The 10,274-nt window shown below is 33.5% G+C and overlaps 1 protein-coding gene across 10 annotated transcripts; it reads left to right on the top strand.

The window, feature by feature from the left end:
- The first annotated feature begins 12 nt into the window (after positions 1–12).
- LOC105333516 (uncharacterized) lies at positions 13–9,283 on the top strand. Of its 10 annotated transcripts, none has more exons than XM_066086523.1 (19): positions 20–221; positions 732–1,216; positions 1,308–1,387; positions 1,469–1,512; positions 1,878–2,160; positions 2,255–2,400; positions 2,548–2,703; positions 2,805–2,885; positions 2,980–3,105; positions 4,213–4,323; positions 5,612–5,686; positions 5,795–5,922; positions 5,999–6,085; positions 6,229–6,318; positions 6,998–7,108; positions 7,198–7,396; positions 7,494–7,637; positions 7,823–8,069; positions 8,202–9,283. In XM_066086523.1, exons 1-19 carry the CDS (start codon positions 173–175, stop codon positions 8,536–8,538), a joined length of 2,979 nt encoding a protein of 992 aa, XP_065942595.1. In that variant the 5' UTR covers positions 20–172; the 3' UTR covers positions 8,539–9,283. The 10 variants fall into 10 exon arrangements, with proteins under 10 accessions (XP_065942598.1, XP_034323094.2, XP_065942593.1 ...); XM_034467200.2 differs by having other exon boundaries at positions 23–221; positions 2,255–2,703; positions 7,823–7,908; positions 7,999–8,069; XM_066086521.1 differs by having other exon boundaries at positions 19–221; positions 2,255–2,670.
- Positions 9,284–10,274: the final 991 nt, after the last annotated feature.

Below are 10,274 nucleotides of genomic sequence, written 5' to 3'. Positions count from 1 at the left end.
AAGGCATATTCTAAGTCTGTATGATTTTATAATGATACGGAAATCGAACGGAAACAGCTATTATGGAAAAATGCATCACCAATTGAATTCTTCTCCTGTGGCAAGTAAAATTTCCTTATTACACACTTGAAATGTATTATGATGAAAATAGTTTCACATTTATTTAAGAGCAATGAATGACATGGGAAACGTTAGCTCAACTGCAGTTACACATGCTACAGGCAAGTTTCAAATTTATCTACAAACATTTCATTCTTAGATTTGTATGTGTTCATTTTCTTCCAAATATTTCTTGACTAACTCCATGTTATTGTGCCCCTGGAGATAGTTTTTTCTATGAAAGTCTGAAATTCTGCTTGAACTTTTTGGCAACTTGTTGGGGTTTTTGAGTTGTCAGAGCAATTTGGAAAAACGTACATTCCAGGCAAAATTGAGATACCGGTATTCATAATGTGATATGATTTTCGGTTTATCTCGAATTAATGTAATATATGCCCAAAAACGTGCGATAAGAAGATGATATAATTAAATCATGAATTTGATTTAAATTCTTTTCCAATTTAGATCAAGCAAAACACGCCATAAACCTTTGTTTATTTTTCATAATTTTTTTTTGGGGGGGGGGCATACTTGTTTGATAATAATATATGGCTCATACTTTTTTAAATCTTTAGTTATTGGAAGTTGTTAAAATCAAAACACTTTATTTATGGAACAAAAAACGTTTTTAGTTTCTTCTGTAGACTCTCTAGCAGTACAGAAAGATGTTGGAAAGGAATTAGTTTTGGGCAAATCTAAGATATTGTCCAAATCTCACTGCATAGGTATAGTTCCAGAAAAAAACACTCTCAATAAAATCAAATTACCTGCAGGAAGTCTCAACTCTGATTTCTTAGGAGGCAGACGGGGCGTTGTTAAGAAAGAAAACGAAGTGGTTTTGGACGTAAACCATTTAAGTAATAATGGGAAGTTTGACAGAAAACTTGTTGATGACAACATTGAAAATTGTCAATACAAAGATGACAACTCAGAGTGTACATGTGTTGCTGCATTTGGCGAATCAAAGTCTCTTGAGAGTGGTGAAACTGGTGATAAAGAAGACAAATGTCAAGACGAAGACAATCTGTGTCGGCAAAATATCGAAGATGACAGTGTTGGTCATAAGGAGAGCAGAAGAGATTTGAGTGAAGAAAAGAAATTAGTCATTAAACAATTGGTGATACACAAACTCTAAACATATTTCGCTTAACTTTCATATATGCAATGCTTTTTAAAATGAATTCTGATTTGTCAACGTATTATTGTAGGTGAATCGGTGTCATGAATCTGTTGCAAATCTTGAAAAAGATCACCGTGTGATATTGACTATGGTAAAAACGCGTTCTAGGTAAGTGTGATTAGTTAATTCAATTTGGAGTAAACTATCATCATCGGTTCCCATTGTAATAACTGAACATCAATGTTGTAGTTCCCATCGAAAATTCCATGACAGAGGACTAAAGCTGATAGCAGGTATTTCCAATAATGATAAAGACCAAATTACTGATAATCAAATTTTCTTCGCGACGAAATTATTTTGCAATTTACCTGGGATTAATTGATTATTGGCGACCTATTTTTGCGACAAAGTTTAACCCACACCCGTTCTGGTTTTACAACCATACGGCAAGGTCTTTATTGAAAATGGGGCATTTGCAATGAGGTAATTGCAAACCTCGCAAAATTTTCTCGCACGAGAATAAAAATTGGTTTACAGTATTTGCTTCTGTATGAAACTTCACTCAGCAGTATTGCATTCGAAACAAACCAGACATATATCGTTACACATGATTAAACAAATATTTGACAAATTGTATATATTGTTATATTACCTTTAGAGCTTGAAAGTATTGTCAAGAAGTTTAAAGAGGTGCGGAAGGAGAAAGATTATGCCATCACAGATCTAAAGAATATTCTAAGTAGGCTTACAGAAAATCTTCAGGTGATGGAAAAGAAACTGAAGACATTAGAATCTAGAAGAGAAAACTGCATAGAATACGAATTACAAAATAAAGAACTAAAAACAAATGGGTCAAAAGAGCAACAGAATGAAAATCCAAACCCTCTCAGTACTTTTAAATCAAACACTAATTCCAAGATATTAACGATTGAACAAAATAGGTATGAATAGTATTATTAAAGCAATTTTAGGCTCTCAACATTAAGATCAAGTGTCAAATTTTTGCAATTTCACGTCGTATTTTTTTAATTGTAGCAGTTCATTATCTCAAAAAGATGAAATTGTCTCCACTGAACCAGACTCTGGCACTAAAGATTTTTCTCCAAACAATCTTGAAGATAACACGCTTTGCTCGACCATTAATAACCATGTCGGCCTGTACAGCTCATTTCATCAGAACGGTATGACTGACATTATGTTCAATCAAAGTGGTCCTGAAAACAAAGGCATGTCTCCAAATTGTTTTTTGGAATCACATGATGAAAATCAACCATATTTAGGCAAGGTAAACATAGATCATGTGCATGATAACATTTCATGCGAGACAGATTGTCCACCAAGATCATCATGGAACGGTAACCCAAAGATTGACAGACAAGACGGCGATGGGCCTCAAGAAATTATTCTAAACCTGCAGAGAGAGCACAATTCTTTAGACGATCGAAAATGCAGTAATTGTGACCAATCGGTCCAGGCCAGTCACAGTATGATTTTAATTTATTTTAATGGTTAAGTCGTTTATAAAAATTATGAAAGTCAGATGATTAAAAAGCGTCAATAACATTTATCTTTTAATGTTCTAAAGATAATTCTGAGTCATTAACCCAACGAAATGATTTGTCTTTTGGATACTGGATGGATAAGGCCAACGAATTCCTGAGAATGAGTAAATTGTGTTTTTTTATAAATATTAGTACCGTTCATTTTACTTTATATGTAATACTGAAAAATGTAACTTTATTTTTAACACTTTGTTACAGATACCGAGGAGAGAGAAATTCATAGTGTACGTGGTATATGTAGTGTTCTCTGTCTGGATACTTCGGAAAGCATGTCCGGAGAGGCATTCCAAACGATGGTCGATCTGGCTATTCGATTTATATCAGGTACACAAAGCTTAAGTTTTTAATAGTCCTGGTTCCAATTATGAAATCTGTACAACGCATTTAAGAAGGCTAGAAGTTCAAAACATTAACTATAGTCTGTCCCAAGATATTTATGCAGCACATTTGGACGATTTTTAATAAAAATACACTTACTTGTGAAAGAAGTGCAATTGGAATAGTTGAAAGGGATATTTTCCAAGATAATTTCATTGACACATTATCATCTTTCACTCGGAAAAATTCACAGGAACGAAAACAGATTCCTTATGGAGATTTATAATGGGGAATGTTTACATCTTTTCTCCATTCGGAATGCACTCGGAATACATCGCGCAATATTTCAACGTTATCATCCGGGCTTGCTGCAATACAAAATCTCCGTAGACATCACATTTTTTAGCATTGTATGGAAACCTGATAAGCTAACAGGGGCGTTTTGACTGAGAAATCTTGGAAATTTTTCATACTTTTGATTAAACATCGTTTGAATCCTGAGGTATTTATAAATATCAAGCAATTAAGCCAAACGTGAATCCAAAATATCTTGGGACAGAGTATATCAGATCTACTAAAAGTTTACGAAATGATTTGTTCATTTTTTTTAAAAAGTCCATATATTTTACCTTTAAATTTGAGTACTCTCCTATAATTCTATATGGAGTCCATCTTCTAAAAGAGATCAAAATAGTCTTTAAAAATGGCAACGGCCATCGAGGCGCTTTAAAAGACATTTACTTTTCATGCAGAATTTAAAATGCAAGACTGAATTATATACTCCATGGTACCTTATCCTCCCTCTAATTTTATTAGAGGTCCGTTATTTTTCTATCCCTGTTTTGTATTTTTCCTTTGGATTTTTTATTTGAATATCTCTTTCATCGTTATCAACACATGTCATTTCTTTATAAAAGTTTCAAGGTTAGGTTAAGAATAAATAAGTATTTGATGTTTAACTGAAAGATTGATTAGGTGTAGCTTCTATCATGATCTTTTGGCATGTGTTTTTTAAAGAGAATATTTCATTTATTTGTAATATATGAATTGTAGGTTATTTTTGTATGTAAATATTACTTAATGAGTTGATATACATTTCATCTCATACCAAAGGTATACAGGCTTCGCCTTTACCTCAGAGCGTTGGATTAGTTTGTTTTGGAGAGGACACAAAAGTTTTAAGCCGATGTTGTACGGATTTTTTAAACCTGAAACAAATGATCAGTGAGTATTCTTTCTGCACACTTCAAGGTAACTTTTGTTGTTTTCTCCTTTGAGAAATGGACAGGCATTGTCTACATCCACTTGTTAAAAATGTAGAAATAATATTAAGTCTGTTACGAAAACTCAGGAAAACTGGAATCGAAACATGGGTCGAAGCGTCCGCCGTCTTCGGTTCCGACACTTACACATTTTCCAGAGTCAAAATGTGTGGGCTTGCGAAGAGAAGTGGATATAGGCTACACCTGTCCATTTCTCAAAAAAGAATACTTTTGTTGTAATTGAATTAACCAATTCACCTCCTCTGAAATGAAAACAAGTCCAAATATTTATCTTAATTGTTTGAGAGTATTATAATGGTGGTAAATTTTGTTTCATTATTCCATTAAATAAAGGTTGGAAATCAACAAATTAAACAATTAACAATTAAAATTTAGTGAAAAGTTTTTAGAGGATTTGTTTAGTTTTTGTTTTTTAGTTTTATTTTGGTTTTTTTTTTGGGGGGGGGGGGTGGGGGGGGGGTGACCTCCAGATTAAGATTTTAATTTCATATGTAGTTCATAATAAATACGATTAAAAAGGATGTAAACCGGCATTACATACTAGGTTTTTCTCAGAGTTATCCTGATTAAGTCTAAAGCACTAATTCAAACAAAAGTCGGTTTTGTTTTAGATTAGGAATTGAGAACAGAAAAGTTTATGTACATGTACTTGAACTGTATACAGAAAGTTTCATAATTCATAATATATGTTTCATTTTAAAGTCAAAGTAATTTTCTTATTATATCATAACTTTAATTACATAAAACTTCAGTTGAAATACAGTCGTTCTCTCTTGTGTATTTAATATCATATTACAGCTAGTCCATAAAACATTGTTTTATATTTTATATTAAAAGATTTTCAACGTCGATCTTAAAATGTCAGTTTTATATGTCTGTTAAATGGACTCCTAGGTTTTAGAATAGTCATATTTCATGTTTTCAAAATAAAGCATGTATAAAGATCCAAACCTAAGATATGCAAAAAATCGTGAAATCGGTTTGTATGATTTGGTGAAATACGGACGGGTTGATCAAATCAAATAAAGCCCGAAGGACTTTATGATAGATTTGAACACGTCTGTATGTATTTGAACACATCATGATATACAAAGACTGATTCCTATACTTATATGATTGTATAAATAAATATCAAAATGGTCATTAATGAAATCATGAAATGTAATGTAATTTACAGACAAAGACACTGGAAAATGTAAATATATATGATTATGAATATGAATTTTTAGAGAAATTAAAACCTAGAGGAACAAGTCCTTTGTCTGCAGGACTTCTACTTTCTTGCGCTGTAACAGAATTGATAGGTAAGAAAATGCAAAAATCAATTTTTATTTCTATTTTTTAATAATCTAAACTTTATTAATATACATGTATATTCCAAATTTAAAAAAAAATGTTTAAACATCTTTTAGGAGGTATTCCCTGTGCACGAGGGGGCGCATTTTATCCCCGGATCATCGTTCTAACAGACGGAGTAGCCACCCCTCAACATGTTACCGGGAATAAAGATTTTACACCAGAGATGTCGGATATCTTAAAGGTATACTTTGATTTAATTTATAAACGAATTGTGTTTATCAATATTGTTTACAATAAACGAACATTTATTTTTAAAGATTTCGGCGGAAATAGCCGCTGTGTTGTCCGCAACAATAGGACCCCCCGTCAGAGTATACAGTGTACTTCTTGGAAAGGCGGATGAGGTACTTTTTTATTTGATTTTCCAATATAATTTTAACATACATCATTCTTAAACACAACATGGTTAAAGTCCTATTATTCTTTAATGTATTCTCATTTTAAATTGTTATAAGAGGCGAGAATTTTTGGTTGGTTTTTTTTTCAGACCATGTTAGGGCCAGCAGTTAGAATAACGGGTGGAAAATCGATCAGACCAGCCGACTTTGATAAACTTATACATCAGCAGGAAGGAGAGGTCGTTTCTTTATAAGTGAAACTTATTTACTTCAACCTAGATTACATATCATGTAAACAATTAAAAAGTCTACTTACTTTTAAATCAGGTAACTCACATGATAGATTGACACGAACCAAAACAAAAACGGTTCAATTCCTTGGCGCTATAATATGTTTTGGAAGAATTGAATCTGTTCTCAAAGGTCCAAATTGTATAGATAAAAAGTTCAATTTTTTTTTTACTTAACAAAAAAAGTTATTTTGCAAAATCTTGATGCAAATGAATTTGTCCTTTAAGTGTCTACAGTGCACTCTAATTATTTGTTTACCAAAGTATCAAGACGTCACGTGCTTCCATTTAGTAACGCCAAATATGTTCACTAGGTTAAAGTTGGTTTGAAATGAAATTCCCCTGTATTTATCAATTAAAGAAGAAGACAAAGGATATAATTACATCAGAAAACATTTTGAGGCACAAAACTGAATTTCAATGATTACATCTGCAGGTCAAATAAACAAACAGAAAATCTGAATTTAGGTCTTCTTCTATAGTATATGACAGTTTCAATCTTTCCTGTTAGTGGTGAACTTCTTTCTATGACAGTATTTTGTTTTTCTCTAAGCTGTTTATTTCTATAACAGTATTTTTGTTTCTATCATAACTCTTTGTTATGTAGTTATACATTGTTTCATCTTAGTTGTTAGCTGCTCATCTCAGGTCCTATTTTCCGAACTTTCGGAATGTGGAACCCGACATGGTGCGGGCAGTTTTGGAAGCATCCGAGCATTCCATAGGACAACTAGACTTGGTAAAGTTGTTCTATTGATTTGGAACTGTCTTTTTAAACACGATTCGTATAAGCTTTTTAATATGTCCAAAAAAATATTTCACGTTAAGGAGGACCTTGTTGAGTATATACGAAACCCACCTCCCCAAATGGGAACGGATCGTCATGACAACGAGACCAACAATAGCCACAGAAAACTCACCACTAGCATGCCACCGATAGGAACTAGAGTAAGGAGGGGCCCAGACTGGCGGTATAACGAACAAGACACACACGGTCCAGGAACAGTTGTTGATATTGATCGTGATGGTAAATGCTTCTAAATTAGATTCCGCTTCATATTTTTTCAGTTTATTTTTAAAATTCACGTACTAGTATTATAAAGAAAATTACTTGTTCCAAACAGGTTTTATATTCGTTATGTGGGACAATGGTAATCGATATCCTTATCCTTATGGATTCCATGACGATTTTGCTGTAACGGTAGTCGACGAACCTAGAATTTTACCAGATGATCAGTTAATTGATGTTGGATGTCTCGTTAAAAGGGGTACAAAAAGTTGTCTTTCACTCCTTAAGACACAAGACCAGCTTAGTAATAGACGAACCTACACTGAAAAAACCCAAATCCTTTGATTCCAAGTGGCTGGTCTCTCTCTCTCTCTCTCTCTCTCTCTCTCTCTCTCTCTCTCTCTCTCTCTCATTTCAGTTGTTATAAAGCTGATTTTCATTCAGGTGATGATTGGAGAGACAATGGCCATGACGGGGGTCCAGGTAGTATTGGGGTTGTGCTTCGGACCCATTTCGATGCAACAGTCGATGTATGTAACATATTGCTTTTCCTCAATGCACATATTTGGAGTGGGAAGCTTATACCGTATACCTTAATATATGTGTGGGTTTGTCTGCAGGTTATATGGCCAACTGGGCAACGAAGGAGATACAAATATGGGAAACAGGGATACTTTGAAGTAGAACTTTGGTATTTTAATCCTTGCCAAAAAACGTTCTGGAAACTGCGGCTACTGCAGCAGTGCCGATATAAATTTAAAATCCTCTGTTGATTTTTATTCAGACCCTTTTAAACAATAATCGTCTTCCCTTTTTTTTACAGTGATCCATTCGACGAAAATGTAAGGAACCGAATGCTAAGTATGAACGTTCAGGAACGTTCAGCTGATAGTTACAGTACTAGTGAATTCCTGGGAATTGAGTCAGGGGGACTTAGAATAGAGGACGTTGTCAATTCTGATGACAGAACCAAGAACGCTATGAAAGATATGAATAGAGGAAATGCCACTTTGGAAGAAATGAATAAAAGAAACGTCGTGCGATCAAAATGGACAAGTCAAGCAAGAGTCGAATCAATGAGTGAGGGTGGTGAAAAGTCAGCGGAACAAACAGGGGGACTGAACGGAAAAAGAGAAACAAACACCACCGTTAATTCCTAAACTTGCTTAGGTGGTCATGAATAGAACTTGACATTTCAGTACCAACAGCGAGCAGATGGTGATCTAAGTTTGTCAGATGGCCTTTGCAAGACCCATTTTGAAAACCCAAAGAAACTTTTAGAACACGTCCAGTTTCTGACTTTATAGAATTGCATGATCCTAGTCAAAAATAATGGTTGATACTCAGTTTTTGTGATTTGATAAAGCTCCTTGCATAATGTACAGGTAGTATGCTAATGAGATTTTACAATATGCATCCTCAAATAATTCGTATCAATTTTTTGTTATAATTACCTGTTTAGATAGTTTTTAGTGGGTTGGGAAATTAAAAATCAGAGAGAGAGAGAGAGAGAGAGAGAGAGAGAGAGAGAGGTGTATTGTGTTTGCAGCATTGGGTGGTTTGTTATATTTTTCCCTGCATTGCTCACTGCGTTTTATCATATCCTTATAAACCATCAAAGAAGCCATATATGTTTATTAAGATGAAAAATATCTGTTTTTAAAGAAAAAAAAACCTAAAAATCAACATGCATACTCTTTTATGCTATTTTTTGTTGTGTTTATTTGATATATATAGTTATGGTAGCCGCAATTTGGGTCAAAGTAAGGTCAGGGTTGGACGTCGTTTAATTAAAATGTTATTGTCATCTGTATTGTCATGTTGTAAATTTTGAATTTACTGCCACCCGGTAAATTCAAAACAACATGACAGTATAATGAATAAACCTGATACATTGTTTCCGTATGATGTTTTTTTATTTGTTTTGAGGGTTTTTTTGGGGAGGGGGTGTTTTTGTTTCTTTGGTTTGGTTTTGTTTTTGTTTTTTGTGGGTTTTTTTGTTTTTTGTGGGTTTTTTTTTTTTTTTGGGGGGGGGGGGGGTTATTGATATCGTTTATTATCTGTCAACAAGCTATACTGAATTTATTTTAAGAAAACGGGTGATAAAAATTCATTTGAGAGAAGCAATATTAATGCAAATTCCCGTACTATAGATTTTAATTGTCTTAGTTCTGTAGTTGGTTTTTTTTCAATACAAATTAGATGTCAACAAACTGAGCTGAGTTGTCATGATTTTCAGACAGCATACCTAATTTAGGTAAAAGGGAGTAATAAAAGTAATCAAAAGTTCATATAAGGAGAGCAATGTATGCAAACTTCGCACATTGCTGTCCATGAGATGACAATGTGATTCTAACGTGATTTATCCACGTGCAGTAAAATAATAATTAACAATTTAGAATTGGTAAATCATAACTCAAAATCTAAAATAAAAATCATGCATTATAAGTTACATAAACCTATCTGAATAATCGTTCTAAACTACCTTAGGTGTACACAGAGAGAATATGCGCTATTCAGTGAACGGTATGTTAACAGATGGTTTTGGAACGTTCAGTCAAATTGTAATAAACATTTAGTCACTCATGATAAACATTCGGTCACCTTTCAGTCGATAATAATTGGTGGAGTTTTATCTTGTAGTAATCGATTGTTTTTTGGGAGTTGATTTTAATCAACTCTCCTATGCAGTTACTCGGACAAACCGAAAGTGAAACAGTGTTTGGACCTCAGCACAAATCATCGCTGCTGACAAGACTTAGTTCTTGAAAATAATTGATAAATTCGGTGTAATGTATGCTAAAGCATTGTTTTTTAAGGAAACTTATTTATAAATACCTTGAAAATAGTCAGATTTTAAATGGTACGAACAATTTAGATATTTATTGTACTCGTA

This window comes from Magallana gigas, chromosome 6 (assembly GCF_963853765.1).
Source record: "Magallana gigas chromosome 6, xbMagGiga1.1, whole genome shotgun sequence".
Lineage (NCBI taxonomy): Eukaryota > Metazoa > Mollusca > Bivalvia > Ostreida > Ostreidae > Magallana > Magallana gigas.
The sequence above is the reverse complement of the archived record's forward strand: the minus strand, read 5'-3'. Positions and strand labels throughout refer to the sequence as shown.